Source organism: Polyodon spathula, chromosome 3 (genome assembly GCF_017654505.1).
Source record: "Polyodon spathula isolate WHYD16114869_AA chromosome 3, ASM1765450v1, whole genome shotgun sequence".
NCBI lineage: Eukaryota > Metazoa > Chordata > Actinopteri > Acipenseriformes > Polyodontidae > Polyodon > Polyodon spathula.
In genome coordinates this window covers 65,742,631-65,760,901 of record NC_054536.1, presented here as the reverse complement: position 1 = coordinate 65,760,901, position 18,271 = coordinate 65,742,631, and the positions used below count along the sequence as shown (strand labels likewise).

Here is an 18,271-nt window from a genome sequence, read left to right as displayed (position 1 = left end):
GTCCATTTCGGTGAGATAATGTTAGAGCTAGACAGCAATGGAAAGTGGAGTTACATCACGCTTCTTAACAATGAATTTTTATAAGTGCTTCAGTAGGTTTTGTGTTTTCTCCATTTAATAATGGATGTATTTCTGGAATAGACCTAAAATACAACCTGATACTACACAGGTGGTTACCTGGGCAACCATGTCGGCTATCCCAGAGGAATACCTTTCCACCCAAATTAACGATCGCAGATTAAGTTACAGGCTGTCAGCTGCACTCATAAAACATTTGTTTATGTTAAGTGAATTGTAATCCAGTGAGTTTTACGTAATGCAAAAGCATTCATGAATATAGTCATGTTAGTGTTTTCTGTCATGTGCACTTGAAAGCAAACAATACAGTATTTAGTGTCTGTTCAAACAAACACGACAGGAAAAAGCAGAAGAACTGCACAACCAAGATTTTTTTTTTTTGGTAATAAGCAAAAACTTTAAAGCCTGAACTTGGACTTTTCATATCTGTGCCTGGGACTGATAGGTAAAAATAAAAGACCTGTTAAGTCGACAAAGATTTCTTTAATGCTTACATCAGAGTATATAATGAAGACATGATTTTGTTTTTCCTCATTAGGTTTTCCTCAGATATATTGTTATGAATGAATGACAATGTTTTTTTTTTAAGAAAAGGCTAGAAATGTAAATCAAAGAATGAGGTATACACAGTACATAAAACAAAAGGTAGTCACAGGAATATCAAATAGACTTCTAAAGACAACTTGGATGTGTATCAGCAAACATTGTGTTGAATATGGATTGTTTAAGACAGTACAGTAAGTTATCCTACTGTTACGGCTTAAACTGTTTATTCTGAAATATACTGTAATGCATGTAAGCTATTGAAAACTTATGAAAGTTTTGTAATAAAGGCCTGCAATAAGCTGTAAGTACCATGATCCCTAACCGCAAATGTTTCATACATAAAATGAATACTGTCACTTGAAAATTAGTTAGCTATAGTTAGATCATCAAGCCCTTACTATCCCAAGCATTTTTTTTAACAGAAAAGGTGCTAAAAAAAGTTAAGAAATTAGTCTATATTAGTGTAAAAATACACAATTCACATTAAAGTGGTTGTTACCAATACAGAGTATGTACTTTTACAAATATTATTTATTTATTTATATTTTATTTTTTTAATTTGGAATCGCCAATTATTTTTTTCTAATTTTCTCCCCAATTTACAAAGCCCAATTATTGTTTATTTCAACCCAGCTCACTGCTGCCACCACCGGGAGTTGGGAGAGATGAAGATGGACACACACGCCCTCCGAAACGTGTGCCGTCAGACGTCCGCTTCTTTTCACTCTGCAGGCCCTCCATGCAGCTACCTCAGAGCTAGTGTTGGAGGACCATGCAGCTCTGGACAACTTACAGACAGGACTGCAGGCGCCCGGCCAATATATGGGGGTCGCTGATGTGTGGTGAACCGAGGACACCCTGGCTGATCTAAGCCTTCCCCACCTAGGCCGCCCCCTAGGAACTCCTGTCCACGGTTGGCAGTGGAATAGCCTGGACTTGTGCCAGCGACCTTGAGGCTATAGGGCAGATCCTGCACTCCGTGCAGAGTGCCTTTACCAGACCACTCAAAAGCCCTCCCCCCCAAAAAAAAAGAATTATTTATTGACCATTAATTTATAACACAATACAAAATTATTATATACAAATATATATTCTCTAAAATCACAATTTGGAAACATTATCACAATTCTGCAGCAAAATTATAGTACATTGGCACTTTTGCAAATACATATTATTAAATGAAATTAGAAGTTAGACTTTTTCATCCCAGTCTTTATAACAAAATAACTGAGGAAAATGAAATTGTAACACAGCAACAGAACCTATTTTATTAGAGCACAATAAAGAGGAGAGAAAACTGGTTTCCATTTCCTCTTTCATCTCAGTGCATACAATACTCTTAGTTTTGAGGAGAAAATTCACCCATAACTACTCTCTCACCCTAACTAGCTGGTAAAAAGCCTTTTAGCTACAGCTTTTCAGCTCTCTACAAGGTTTTCATTGTGTGTGCACAGGTAAGAGACCTATGCTTTTAAAAATAAAATAAGGCTGGGTAGAGAGGATTGAAACTAATTGAAAGTCCATCTAATCGCATAAGTAAGTGTTTAATTATTTGGTCTTTATTCCCTTGCCCTCATTCATTAAAGGGGAGTAGCTTGAAATTACTTTTTTTCACCTTGCTTTTCTGAGATGTTTGCAATTGCATTGGTTCTGCTGATCCAATATTTTTCTCATAATCTTCTCAAATCATAGTCTTTGCTTGTCTTTGGTCTTGTCTGGAAAACTGCCTTGGACTGAACAGACTTCCTCATTCCATTCAAATCATGTGACAAACTGTTCTTTTAACTTGGCTGGTCCACATACTCACCCTCTAAATATATAATGAGTAGATTGGGCAAGCAGAGTTGAAGTGGTTTACGTAGTTTGAATGGAATGAAGTCTGTTCAATGCCAGACAGTTTTCTCCAGAAAGCTTAAAGCAATTCAGGTAAAGACAGATATGTAAGCAATAAGACCCAACACAGAGGGTGTAAGCTGAATTGTAACCTGGTCTTTACATTAAGCTTATATTGTGGAGCTTGCTTTCGATAGATAAATGGAAACAGAAGTTAAAGGACAGGAGTGGGCATGGGTAATTCATAAGACCATATTTATAAATGTAGCCGTAAAATGGAGGTGAAATGTTTGGGGTTTCTGTACATCACTAATATAGAATATTGCAGAAAGTATATATATATATATATATATATATATATATATATATATATATATATATATATATATATATATATATATATATATATAGGCTATAGCTTTTTCGGCCTTATCTTTCATGCATGTTTGAGTATCTAATAAGGAGTCCTGATTAGTATTGACACCCTATGGTTATTTAAAGAAGAAGTAGCTTTGTATGATAGTAGTTCTGAGTGTTGTTGCTCATAAATGAAGTTTTGTTTATTTTATTTATATGACCTTGGAAAGTGCTTTGAAAGGTTAAGAAAAGGCCAACGTCTTTCCCATTCCAGTTAATGAATCTCCTTGTCTATCTGCAACACCCCTTGAGCCCTCAGTGACGTCTAACAATCTGATTCTGACAGTTATACCTGTATGATAAAACACATACAATGCGGATTGGTCAGTATATAAGATGCACATAGAATGTTATGATACCACAAATTATAAACTGACAAGTCTAAGTATTACCAAAAAAATACCTGCAATACAATTGCAGTGGCTACACGTCCTAGAGAGGGGATCAAACTAAAGGGACTCTGCTGGTAACCATGGAAATGTACTGACCAGAATGTTAGCAAAATGTGAAGTTAAAGTTATATAAAAATTCACATAAGAACTGGGTATTTCAAAGTATAACAGAACATTTGGAGGTAACAATATTAAGTAAAAAAATTAATAAATCTGAAACTTACTTGCACTTTAATTAACTTTCAATGCAAAAAGTCCAAAGAACAAACAAAAGAACACAAACATGTTTAGTAAAGAACATTCTTGGTCACAAATACTGACACCTGTTCAGTGTATCTTAATTCACATTTGGTTTGATCTCCTTTTGATTTGTCACAGCTTCAAGACAAATGTTCATGTCAAAAGTCAGGGGATATCTTTGCCACTGCTCTCCACAGATCAATTTCAACTTCTCAATGCTTTTCATCAACCTCGATTGGATTCAGAGTTGCCAATAGTACTGATTATGCACCAGGAACCTTGATGCTTCCACCCTAGTGTTAAAGCATTTAATCAAATCAACATTTATTGTATGCAAATAATTAAATGAATAGAGGGAGTCATCATAGGTTCTTGTTCTGTTCCAATAACATTCTAGGTACTAGCTGTTGTCAGAAATGTACTGTCGGCACTGTTAAATAAGTCAAACTGTGTTCTTGTGTTTATGAGTCTCTATGATATAGAACAGCATCAATGTTCTCAACAACTGATGGGGTGAGAAGACTTATAAACAACTGAAAATAAATCTGTCTCCTTTTCCATGTAGAATTGAATCAGCTGTGATAACTTTTACCTTTAAATTTCTTGTTTGATATCGTCACTCCATTTAGGACGCTGCATTTCATTTAGTAATGAAAATGTTTAGCTAGAATTATCCAAAAAGCCTTTTTTTCTGTATGCTTTGACATTAAGCAGGAAACAAAAAAAACCTCCATGAATGTTGTCAGACATTGGTGCAGTTAGTGGATAGTGGAGTGTCCTTGCTTCTTATTTCTTTGACATCATTTAGAGGAGAGTCACTGCTGACCTTGCACTTAAATACTTGTTTATAAGCCTTCCTGAAATTCTCGGACAGGAATGCATATATAATAGGATTCACAGAGGAATTACTATAGGCAAGGCAGTGCGCTGCAATTCTGAACACAAATGAGGCTTGATTGAGAGGAAATGATCCAAACTCTACCCAAAGGTGGACCACATGATGTGGCAGCCAGGAGATGCAGAAAACTACGATCACCACCAGTACGGTTTGAGCAGTCTGTGAAGAATGACATAATTAAATCTGCAGTGTCTCACAAACATGTTTTATAGGTAACATAATGCCTTGCTTTCTGTTTACTCAATCTTATATTCAACATAGTGTGGAACCCCCTTCCCTTTCAACATATTTGACAAAAAATGGAGATCAATAAGATGATTTTTCTGCTTTGCAACAAATTGTGATTATATAAAATCTTCAAGCTCTTTTGTGCCTAGGAAGCAAATTAAAATGGGCATCACCAAATTGTGACGAATATTTCCCAGATGTTTGATGTTATATTGATAACATTTTACAAGTAACATCTACAACACATAGCTGATACTGTAAACATTAGCCTATAAAACAACCATGTTTAACATGTTTTTAAAACCAAGGGAGACTATACCTTTAACCGATTCGTAATATTAGTTTGATAATCAAATATATATATATATATATATATATCTATATATATATATATATTATATATATATATATATATATCCGGTTCACGGGACCAATAGTAACGTATAAAAGAAACTTTTCTTAGAATATCATTTGTACCCTAGTTGGAAAAACCAGGACACAAACAATAAACTCATAGTTGTAAAGGCTCTGAAAGATCTTTAAGATGTAAAACTATTTTTCTAAGCACACAAGCATCTAAGTAGCTGTTGAATCCCCAAACAAACCAAGTAATCTATGTTCTAAGACAGACACATTTTCTCAGTTGGTAGTTCTGCAAATAGTAAAAATTATGTTGAAGGTGTCTATTATTAGGAAACCTTTTGGTTCTAACACCAAAATAATAATAATAATAATAATAATAATAATAATAATAATAATAATAATAATAATAATAATAATAATAATAATAATAATAGAAAGAAACACTGCTTAGATTTGAATATACAATAAATGCAAATTACATTGATTCATTTGTAATTTAAGGGTGAAACATATAGGGGCTGGTGTAAATCAGGACGCAGCATCCGCAATGTGGATGATTTAAATTGCAATTGAACAGACGATTTAATGATAGATGAGACCTTGCCCGTGGGTGCTGACAGCTATCCGCATTGCTGGGTGACTAGCGAATACACAATGACATCATGTAGTCAAGTGCCGCAGATAGGAAGTGGCTCGTAAGGCCATCTCCCCCCAAAGACAAAGCATGCTGCAAAGGGTTTATAAAGCAGCTATTTTTGCACTGTCCCACCTGCTGTCTAAAAATTCCACCTACATTTATAGATTTTAGGGGGGAAAAGTCTGCAAGCTGAGTGTTTCATGTAAGCCTCTACTTGCCAGGCAAGAGTGATACACTTCATAAAAAATAAATTCAGTGTGTGACAAAATAGTGCCTTATCTAATAGTACATTGCTCCACTTTTATAACGCTATAGTTGGAAGCCATAGATATGATATTGTGCAATTTGTGTTCCATGATAATAAAAGTGCTAGTGGAATGGCATTGTGAAGCAAATTGGAGCAACAACCATGCTGTCTTATGGTTATGGTCTTATACTGGTTCAGCAGTTTAAATAACCACTTTATGAGAGGGGAGCATGGTATCTCACAAATTATTTTGTTAGAAACAAAAGAAAAATGGTTTCATACATTAAGGGCTTTAGTGACTATAATCATTATTTTCATAACCACACCAATGAAAAAAACAAATCCTTGTTGACTTGTACATGGGGCAAATCTGGAGCATAAAGTAATAGGATATATTGTACATCTTCAAAAATTTTTTAAAGCTTATCTAAATGCAGGCTTAACGCTTCATTTACAAAGCATTTACCGTATTCAAAACATGATTACCGTGTGCAGTTTTGCCCCAGTCCTATTTACTATTCCCATTTCTGTGTGGGGAAACAAGGATTTAGCAGATGCAAAATAAAAGGGGCAGAATAGCCGTCGCCTCATTTGCAGTCTGGCAAGGTTTTTGCGCTGGCAAAAATAGCCCACAAATTCTTCCGACTGAATGCTGCCATAAACCAGAGAGCATAGGCAAGATTCATAAGTGCTTTTATTTGGTGTTCCAGCTAAAATAAATGTATTGAGTTAATACTCTGCCAAAAAATAAGACACACAACAAATGGCTTTTCATTGTCTTATTTCATAAAAATACCAATTTGAAATGGCAGATATTTAAGGTCCTGTATAGCCATGTTAATGCGACACTGTGATTTATTTTGGGCTAATTGTAAGTAGATTAAGATTCGAAGAAATTACACTGAAATAATTTAGTTTAAATTTAAAATAATATTTAATTATCTATAATAATAATAATCTTTATTTTTATATAGTGCCTTTCATAGTGGACCACTATCACAAAGATACGAGACAACCCGTGTGAACTACGCATCAGCTGCAGAGTCACTTACAACAATGTCTCACCCGAAAAACAGAGCACAAGGAGATTAAGTGACTTGATCAGAGTCACACAATGAGTCAGTGGCTGAGCTGGGATTTAAAGTACAGCCTGTGGTGTGTGTGTGTGTGTGTGTGTGTGTGTGTGTGTGTGTGTGTGTGTGTGTGTGTGTGTGCACCTATGAAGAGGGATATGATTTTTGTTTGAAGTGTCTCCAGGTAGGCAAAATGCACAGTAGCCAATTTTTTTTTATTCAATAGGTGGTCACATGGTTTGCGGCGATCACGTGGGTGGGTTAGGAATAGGGATGGGATGGTATAAAATTTGCACGGTATGATAACGGTTAAAAAAAAAATACTGTGGTAACCTTAATATCACAGTATAAAGTAAATCATGCAAGTTATAAAATAAAGGCTCAAATGAAGAACGACTAATGTAAATCACTTAAATTACTGAAATTCACAAAAATAAAATCAACAAAACACACTTCCTTTCATGGAATGATTTAAACATTTGGTATTTAGTATTTTACTTTATTTTTTATAAAGACAATCAAAATAATAATTAAAAAAAAAAAAAAACCTAAAACTCTACACTCTCAGTGTTATATTACAACAGTATTAAGATACATTAATTTCTCAAAATGACGTGGTGCAGTAGTTTGTTAAAGTATTTTAACATATAAAATTGAATAAATATTTTGTTTAGCTGATGGCAAATAGAATTCAGAAATGCTTAAAACACAAACATATTTCAAATCTCGGAAGCTCCCTAGCACCAGAAAAGAACTTGGGTCCTCTCACTTTCATTTAGTTTCTAGGTATCACCCTGGATTCTCAATCTTTTTCAGCTTCGCCCCCTGGGAAGAAAATGATTGTATCACATCTATTATTTCTACTTTTCTTTCCAGTCCCCCTCTTACCAAACACGATCTTCTGTCCCTGCTAGGCTATTTGAACTATGCCATGAGAATAATTCCTCAAGGAAAAGCTTTCATCTACTTTCTTCTCCTGAACCCTTCCATTAATTCCTTTAACAACGTCATATTCTTTCTTTTTGCCGCAAGGAACTCCGCCTGTGGTAGCTCCTACTAAAATAATGGAATGGCATTACATTCTCTTATGATGACTGTCTCCTGCTGCCCAAAGACATTCAACTCTTCAGCGATGCAGATTCCTCTCTTGGTTTTGGAGGATACTACAAGGGAAAATGGTTTTCTGCTCCATGGCCTGAAGCATTCAGCTCCATTCCTACACCCAATCAGTCCTCATCATTCACGAGATATATCCAGGCGCTGTAGTCGCATTTCTTTGGGGGTCCTCCTGGGCCCAAAAATCCATTCTTATCCACAGATAATTCAGCTGTAGTCCAAATTATTAATTAAGGTCATTCACCCTCCCACCATATAATGAGGGGATTACCTGGTTATATGTTAGCCATCAGTTAATTCTCGGCCACCTGAATGTAATCGCTGATTCTCTTTCTCATTTTCAAATGCAGAGTTTAAGAGCATTAGCTACCAAAGCAGACCTCCTGCCAACTCAGATTCCTTCCTTTTCAGACCTGACATTTCTGTGAGCCACCCGCTGCATTCCCTGGTTCAGCAGGCTCAACAAACAGCACTTCTCGGCATCGCTCCCCGCTCACTGCAAACATACTGGTCATCCTGGAATTGCTTTAAAAAATGCCATGTTGCATTGAACATTCCCTTCACTGCATGTTCAATACCTGCAGTGTAATCTGTTATTATGTCCCTTAAAAACAGAACTATAAGTGTTTTCTCCATCAAAGTTTCAATTTTCAGTATCCAGTTTTTTCACAAACTCATTTTTGGTGCCCCCAGCTCTACACTTAGCAAATTTTCATTAATTCTGAAAGAGCTTCAGGGATCAGAATCGCACCCTCCCCAGGCTTGCCTACCTATCATTCTCTCCCTGTTTATCTCATTCATTCACTCCGGCTACTTCTCCCAGTTTTTAGATAAAACCTTAGAAGCCCTTTTTCTCCTAGCCTTCTTCGGGTTCCTTAGGTGCTCAGAGTTTACTTCACATTCAAATAAATTCAGCCCCCAGATTCACCCCTGTATCTCCGATCTGTCTATCTTCTCTTCTGATACCCTTTCCTTCCTGCTTAAAAGAAGTCAAAGTGACCAGGAAGGAAAGGGTTCCTTAATATGCTTGTTTAAAATAAACTCCTATGTTAGCCCTTACACACCATCATTGGTCCTCCAGCAAGTTACTTGTCCGCTTACAAAGTTTACATTAGAACAAATATTATAGATCTTAAAAATGTTTTTACTAAAATGTACCCTTAAGTATTAGTAGCCCGCCCAGAGGAAGGGCAATCGGATCAGCCATCGATTCCCAGAGGTTTATTTCCCCAAAAATTGGGGTTTTGTTTCCTCTCCTGCAAGCTGACGATCCTTGTAGGTCTATTCCTTCAAGTGGGCTGTCCTTTTGTACTTGCGGCCAGGCAGTGAGTCCTCAAGTTAAGTTAGGTCTGATGCCAAATTAATGTTTATAAATCAATGTTATTCTGTATTGTCAGTCCTTACATACTCCACATTCTTTAGTAAATATTTTTTTTATCTAAAGCACGTTTGATTGGTGTTTGTCCCAAACTGCTGAAACTAACAAATAAATAAATAAATAAATAAATAAATAAACCTTCCAAGATAAAGAAACACCTCTCCAAAACCTGAATAAAAAAAGAAATGTAGTGAAAATTGTAAATATATTCTTAACCTCAAACAAAAAAAACAAAACAAACAAAACAGGTCCGACCTATAGTTGAACAGGGATCTGGAGTTGTAGACCTGAGAGCTACGTATTACACATGTACGCAGTGTGAAGTAGTGGTTAGGGCTCTGGACTTCACTGGAGGGTGGTGGGTTCAATATCAGGACACTGCTGCTGTACCCTTGAGCAATGTTTTGCTCCATTAAAAACCCAACTGTATAAATGGGCATCAGAATTTGTATGCAAAATAATTAATTGCGTCAGCCAAATAAATACATTATTATTATAAACAGGCAAGAGCACCACTGTGCTTATACTTTACGATAAATAGCTACCTTTATTCATAAAACTGTCTGGAACACTCAGTTCTGAAGTTCCATCTGGGATGAAAATGATGCACATAATAAAACTAAGTGAGTATAACATAATACTACTGAAAACACCTACCCAACCGACCTTTAAATACTTTTATTGATCAAACGATGTCAGAAGCAAATTGCAACTGTTTGACACAACGTCAGTTTTTAATTAAGCATATTTACTAAAATTGTAGCAAAACAGTTACAAAGTACATTTTTTTGTAGGTTCTTTCTGGCTTTAACAAAGTTCGGAGGTTACGTTGTAACAACGGATCTTGAAGAACCTTGTGACGTGTCAAACAGTTAAAATTCTGGTATCTATTTATACAGTTGGGTTTTAACACTTGAACCCCTAAGGTAGTCATTTTGACAGTTTTCACTTTTAAAATTTTAATTACTCTGTAGTGTGTGATAAAGATCCGCAGTTGTCTGTTCTTGACTTTTACTAAATACATGTATTAAACACCTTGACGGCATTTGAAAGTCTGAATCGCAAAAATAAAACAAATAAGCAACTTCTACCTGTTGTCCTCTAACTGGGAGGAGGGGGGGGCAGTTCTGTGGTGTCCTGCACATATATTGAGAGCTATACCCCTGCAATTATTTAGTTTTGAAACATGTGTGCTATCTGCTTCTTCCCCTGGCTGGAATTCGTGTTGCTATTTGAGTCTGCGGTGAAATAGGTAAGTGGATTGTAGTTTATTTGTTAGAATCGTTTCTTGCTTAGGTAAGCAGTCTGCACTTAAATGTTTTAAAAAGTAATTAAGCAACCCAAACTGTGTTGGGTGTGTTGCATTGTGAGGTTGATGCAAATTTAGTGTTAAGTATACGGCTCCAGGCCTACAGGATAGTATATATTGGCAATCAGTGTCTTAGAATGCCAGACGTTCTAAGAGCCAGCCAAAGGACCACAGATCCAGGGGCAGTTTGAGATGCAGCAGTCTAAGGGCCACAAGTCCAAGGGCAGTCTGAGCTGTGGCAGTCTGAGCTGTGGCAGCCTGAGCGAGGACAGGTAGAGTGAGGACATTTTGCTTTTCCAAATATCTCCCACTGACTACTAGAGGCCTCACTCCAACACTTAACATTAGCTATATTTAAGTAGTGTTATTAAGGTGCTGTTTTAATTGGGTGATCCACTGTTGTGCTTAGTACCAGGTGAGCGTGGTTAAATTGAATATAGGTTGATTTCCAATTTGATTGTTTTCCATACAGTTTTTATAGTTGTGTGATCCCACTGACATGCAGTGAAGCTATTGTATTGCTTAAGTATTGTCTTAGTGCAGTTCAGCAGCTGTTATCCAGTTCCCTTGCAAAGTGAGGGTGTGAGAAGAGGGTGTTGGAGAAAATCCAAATCTAGCAGTGCTCTGGAAGATGCAAACTACTAGACAGTTCTGTAACCTCCCACTACTACTGCACCTCTGTGTCTCACCTGTCTTGCCTGTCTCTCACATCCCTGTTATTCTGTCCTCTCACTCCCGTCCTCTGTCCTCTCTTGGCCACTGCTCCCCTAATCCATGTAACCTCATCCCTCTGCCTCTCACCCCTCCCACTCTCTGACCTCCTGCACTCTCTCTGGTGCCACTCTTCTGCTAAAAAAGCTGATTTCATATCTGCCTTTGCCTCCCACCTCTCTCTTGATTTCCTTCCTCTCACTGAAACCTGGCTCTCTCTTGATAACACTTTAACTCCTGCTGCCACATTCCCCTCTCTATGTCCTGTCCCATACTCCGTGTCTCACTGGACAGGGAGATGGGACAGGTCTTCTCCTCTCTCCCTCCTTACTCTTTTCTGTCCCCTTTGATCTCTCCTCACTCTTTGTTAACACCTTTGAATTTCACGTTATCCAACTAACCTCTCCCTGTCAACTCCTGCTAATTGTATTGTACCGTCACCCTGTATCTCTCACTCACTTTCTCGATGAACTTGACTATCTCCTCTCCTCCCTCTCCTCTCTGTCTACCCCAACTGTCTTCTGGACCTCTCTGATTACTACTGCATCTCTTTTTCTCCCCTCTCTCCCTATTCCACCTATCCCCACTGTCACCTCCCGCCGTAACCTCCGCTCTCTCTCCCCCTTTGTCCTTACCTCCACCATTCTCTCTCACCTTCCTCCTATCGACTCCTTTTCCCAACTCTCTGTAGACTCTGCTACCTCCACCCTCTTCTCCTCCCTCACCTACTCCCTCGACTGCCTCTGTCCCCTAACCTCCCGACCTGACCATCCCTCCCCTCCCCAAATTGTCTCAAACTGCGCTGTGCTGAAAAGAAACGTAAGACAACCACACTCCCTGCTGCCCTAGACCTCTGCCGCTCCCTCCTCTCCTCCTTCTCCTCTACTCGCTCCTTTGCTAAACGCTCCTATTTCCATTTCTATTATCCAATCCTCCACTAACAATCCCTGCAAACTATTCTCTACCTTCTAATCCTTCCTCCTCCAACGATTAGCTCTCACTCGACAAGAAGCAAACTGCGCTAAGCTAAAAAGAAATGTAAGAGAACCACACTCCATGTTGTCCTAGACCTCTACCACTCCTTCCTCTCCTCCTTCTCTCCTCTGCTAAATGCTCCTACTTCCAATCTATTATCCAATCCTCCACTAACAACCCCCAGAAATTATTCTCTACCTTCTCCTCCCTCCTCAACCCTCCACTCTTCTATCTCCTCTGACGAATTTGCCTTTCTTCTCCTTTGCCTCTTCCTTCTCCTTTCTACTATCCGCAAACTCTTTAAAGCCTCTCCCTTCCCCCCACGCCCTCCCGCTCCAACCCCAGCCTCTGTCTCCCCTACTAACTCACACTCCTTCTCCTCCTTCTCTCCCCTCCCAGACTCTGATCTCTACTCCCTCCTCCAGGGCCACAAACCCACCATGTGCGCCCTGGACACTCTCTCCACTCACCTCTTTCAAGCTGCCGCTTCTGCTCTACTCCCCTTCATCTACTCCCTTCTCAACACCTCTCTCCCCTCTGGCTTCTTTCGTTCTACCTTGAAACAAGCCTCTATCACCCCCCTTCCTCATAAAACCTACCCTCGACCCCACCTCCCTCCCTCTTACCGTCCTGTCTCCCTCTTACCCTTCCTCTCTAAAACCCTCGAACGGGCAGTACACCGCCAGCTCTCTGCTTTCCTGTCTAACCACTCTCTACTGGACCCTCTCCAATTGGTTTCCACTCTGCTCACTCCACTGAAACTGCTCTCCTATCTGTCACTAACTCACTAAACTCTGCCCATGCTGCCTCTCTCTCTGTCCTAATTCTCCTTGATCTCTCTGCTGCCTTTGACACTGTCGATCCTATCTCCTATCATCTCTCGCTGACCTGGGAATCTCTGGCACTGCTCTGGCCTAGTTCTCTTCCTCCCTCTCCAACCACACCTACCAGGTAACCTGGTGCGGCTCAACCTACACACCTCACCTTCTCTCAACAGGAGTCCCCCAGGGATCAGTCTTGGGTCCTCTGCTGTTCTCTCTCTACACCCGCTCCCTGGGCCCCCTCATCGCATCCTATGATTTCTCATACCATTTCTATGCTAATGTTATTTTTGTAAATAATTACTTTTTACAATTTTGTATGTAAAGATACCAGTTTACAGTGGTTTACACAATATCTTTTGAAATGTTTATTTTATTGTAGTTTTTCATTTTTTTACATTATGCATTATATGCTGTAATGTAAAAAAAAACAAAGCCTTTTATGTTATTTTTGTAATTACTCCATTTTTACAATGTTGTATGTACATCCAAACTTCTTTTGAAATGTTTATTTTATTATAGTTTTTCTTTTTTTTTTTTACGTCACGCTTTATATGTGCTAATTTTGAAAATAAAGCCTTTATGTTTATTTGTTCATTTAAATACACTGTTTCTGCTATGAAATGTTAGATAAATAAAACTTTTGAGTTGTATCTCAAACACTGAAGCTGTTTGTATCTCATATCAAAGCTGTTTAAAATGTACCCATCAAAATGGCTGCTGTCGGCGGTTCTAGGCAGTCGCATAAACCTGGCAGTTCTAGTGTTAACAGTATTTTTGCTTCTAATTAGTTAGTAAATAGGACATGACACTTTGGGAAATACCATCTCAATTTTCCTCCCGCAATTCTGGCCATATTACTGCTGCTTAGTAACTCAATCCCTCTGTGTCAGCATGACTTAAAAAGGCAGAGTGGTCTAAGAAGCAGTGCTCAGGTCGCATTCTCTCTAGGGGAAATAAATGCACTGTCAATATGTGATTACAAAAAAGAGTCATGCCTATACGATATGACACAAATAAATGAGCCTGTTTATCAAAAAACTATTGAGTCAAACTCAGACCCCTCACTTACATGCTCCGAAGATCTGTTTAGACTATAAATAAAACGGACAAACCTCAATTGTCTTTTTTGACTTGCCCATTTTGATATCCCTTCTGCATACAGATGATCCTCAACTGTAACTTAGCCTTTTCTGTTGATATCCCATGCTTAGATGGCTTTATTCAAACTAGGCTGTTATGCACTTGAAAAGTTGGTCAGATATACAGCTTTACAGTCAACAGTCATTTATCCCGACTGCATATGTCAATATGGAAAGGAACAGAAACAAGTAGAGTGCACATGCATTCAGATACAGTAGCTGTCATTAGCTTAACCATTACCTTAACTTGCATTGCTGGGCAATAAATAACTGAATATAGACTGCATATTACAAATTGGAGGTTATTTGTGTTTTTTTTTTCTCTCAGAGATTTTAATAAGTGATCAGAAATCATCTGAAACATACCTAAAAAAAAAAAAAAAAAAAAAAAGCAATTTCATGTATGAAAAGCTTTGTCACAAGAAACAGATGTTATAGTGACACAAATCACAGAAACCTTTTACACTATTGTACAGGTATAGGTACAGATGAAATTGCAGTAATCACACACCGGCCATGAATTTTGTAGACATTAAAGTTTTACTGAAATAAGTGGGTTTAACAGTAGGATACGGGAGAAAATCTGTCATGGGAGATGTCCAGGAGAAGGGTCTAAAATATGGGAGATTCCCGGTAAATACGGGAGAGTTGACAGGTCTGCACTTTAAGCACACTTAAACAATATACACGGAGCTTTGTGTTATTGGCTATTAAGGATATTTTCCAATTGTTTGCAGTCAATGTACATATCTGCTGCAGCCTATCCCTATAACCTGTTATATTTATGTTTTTTTTAGCTGCAAGAGAGCTTGAAGATGATATTCATGACCTCTTTCTGTTGCAAGCAGAAGTAGGAACATGATCAGTGGGCTAAATGAATGACAGTGTCAGGCAGATGACGGTATCTCCATAAAGACACAGAGGTTTTAACTATAAAAGAAGATCCTATGCATTATAACAGTGCTAGGTTGAATATGATTGTGTAACACTCCTTGCTAAACATGCAAAAGTCTTAGCTGTGCTTCTCACCTTATTAACATTAAAATGTGTAATATATAAAACCATACATTACTGCACAAAAAAAGCTTTTGAAATACTGTAATATTTCAAACCCAACCTAAAATTTATTTAAAAAAAACAAAATTCTGATATCACATTTAAAAACAGTGTAGTTTAAATTGTATCATTTATAGTTGTACTGCTTTTGTTCATATTTACATTTAGGGTTTAATAGCCTATTGTTCTGTATACAGTAAATGAAAGACAATACTTTCAATGTTTTGGTTCTGAAGGTACTGTACAGTATGAATAAAAAGGGTTTCAAGGTCAAAAGTCCTGGATTGAGGTCATTTTGTCAACTCATTAAACTTTGTTTTTATGTAAACCATTTCCGCATAAACCCACATTATTTTTTCTAGGTCTTATGAATGTGTACAATAATAATAATAATAATAATAATAATAATAATAATAATAATAATAATAATAATAATAATAATTCCATATGGGCTAATACAAAAATAAAATGTTTACCTTCTTTTTGGACTCCTCTGATTTCTTAGACATGTTTCTTAACTTCTTGTGCAAGTGATTTAAAACCTATCAGAATGGTAAAAAATGAATTTATTTTTACACACACACACACACACACACACACACACACACACACACACACACACACACACACACACACACACGATAATATTAACAAAGTCTTAAATAGACTAAAGAGAGGCAAGAGATTTATTTGCCCAATAATAGCTGCAACTTTATCTTCAAAACATCAACAGCCAACCAGCAACACTAACTATAAATTGATTAATAAATAAAATAATAAATAATAAAATGTGCGCACTGTGTAAGCTTTTATATAGAGATAACTGATATTGGACATGTTGTATGGTATTTTAGTTCAGTTGACAAAAAAAGTTAATTCAACTAAATTTATACTTTTTTTGTTGCTGTTTTGTATAGTAACACTGCATCATGTTACAACTATGCATGCAAGAATCACAAGAACAAAGCAAGCAGTGGTATCTGTAGTGGCTGTAATGGTAAATATGTATTCATATTTGTGAACGTATGCGAATTAAACGAGCGCAAATAAATAACAAATTACCGACTTACCTTAGCATAACATAAGGAGATCAACACCAACGGCAGCACATAACCAAACACAAATGTGCACACCACATAGATTTTCTTGTGCTTCAAGTCTGGCCAGACTTCCCAACAATATGTGCTGTTTCCTCCTCTTTTTACGATGCTCTGGTGGTAAGCCACGGGGGCTGCCATGGCAAGCGACATGATCCAAATTGCAATCACCCCAATTAAAACATGCCTTGCCACTCTTATAGAAGATGCCTTTCTGCAGTGCACAATAGCGATGTAGCGGTCCACAGACATGGCAGAGAGAGTGAAAATACTGACCAACATGGATACTGTAAAGAAGTAGTGAATGAACTTGCAGATAAAAGCTCCCAACACCCATGTTGGCAGCATGTAGACCGTGGATTGGAAAGGGATGCAAAACAGAAGGTAAGAGAGATCGGCGATGCTGAGGTTCAGGATAAATGTGTTGGTGGTAGTGCGGTGTTCACCAGGTTTAGTTCTAGCTAGGACCGTTATGACCATGGAGTTACCCAAGACTCCCAGAGTAAAAATCAGTCCGAATATCAGGAGTGTAATAACGTTATCAGTGCCGATTCCCAAGAAAAGTGTGTGGGTAACGTCACCGCTATCTGTTTCATTTAAATATTTAAGTGATTCAGTTTGGTTATTTGTAGGCTGGTCCATTACTTCGGATATACAAAACTACAGTCCTTGAAATGTTAATCTTTCCAAATTAATTTAGAAAACAACCAGGTTATTTTTTCGTTATGTTGTGGCAAATTATGTTAGCAATTAAATACGTATAGGCTACGTCTATCATAATCGCCATGGTTAATACTTGATATGTCTTACTTTCATGTAAAAACTATATCTAACAAAAAATCTATACAATGATTACATGTTTGAAAAGCTGTCATTTGCAATAAGAGAGGTTACAATAACAAACAACGGATTTTAAACATTTTCTCCTAACTAGATGGGTCTGAGAAAACAATTCTGCTTATTTGCAATCCGAATGGATTAATACTTGATATTGTACAGCTTTTCAGCACCGTTAATAATATAAATAATAATAATAAAGAAATATGCAATTTTGCACCTCTTACTATTTTATTATTTTCTTATGTATCGGAATGCAATCACTTATCTTCTTTCTTTTTTTTTGCTCCGATTCGTGTCGCAATGGTCTGTTGCCCTTAGTTAAGCACTTTTTTTTTTCCTCTCCCGAGACAGTTTTAATGAACTTCAGCTGGCGTTTCGCTCCAATGTAGTCCGCTCCAATGTGAGTTTCTACCTCCTATGATACTCTTCCAAGTAATGGGAGTAGGCTGTGTCGCTGACGTCACCTGTCAAACCCAACCATTTTAGACGACGTGACATTTACTTCTTAGACTGAAGAGCTTTTAAGAGATGATATGTTGTCATCTTGTAATTTTTAAAATATTTCTTTGGATCAGTTTTCTACACAGATAACTGAAAAAATATCTTCTGAATCTGACTATTCAGAATGATAATAGTAGAGTAGCTGTGGTAGTAGTTGAAAATCGGGTAGGATTATTTGAATAAACTAGAAGGTAAGTAGTCGCAATTACATTCATATGATTTATCAAACATTCAGGTACATAAAAATGCAAATGTTATATTGTTGTCTCTGTTTAGTTTTTTTCCGTGCAAAAAATAGATTTAAGATGTTGGATATGGGGTAATGAATTTGTCTGCAGTTTACCTTAATTGTAAGTCTGATCCATTTTGGACA

At 37.4% G+C, this 18,271-nt stretch overlaps 1 protein-coding gene across 1 annotated transcript; it reads right to left on the bottom strand.

The window, feature by feature from the left end:
• Nucleotides 1-1,843: 1,843 nt before the first annotated feature.
• Nucleotides 1,844-17,392, bottom strand: LOC121313327 (galanin receptor type 1-like). The gene is made up of 3 exons (XM_041245735.1): nt 16,531-17,392; nt 15,937-16,002; nt 1,844-4,563 (listed from the first exon to the last, which is right to left on the bottom strand). The coding sequence occupies exons 1-3, from the start codon at nt 17,197-17,199 to the stop codon at nt 4,249-4,251; spliced, it is 1,050 nt and encodes a 349-aa protein (XP_041101669.1). The 5' UTR covers nt 17,200-17,392; the 3' UTR covers nt 1,844-4,248.
• Nucleotides 17,393-18,271: the final 879 nt, after the last annotated feature.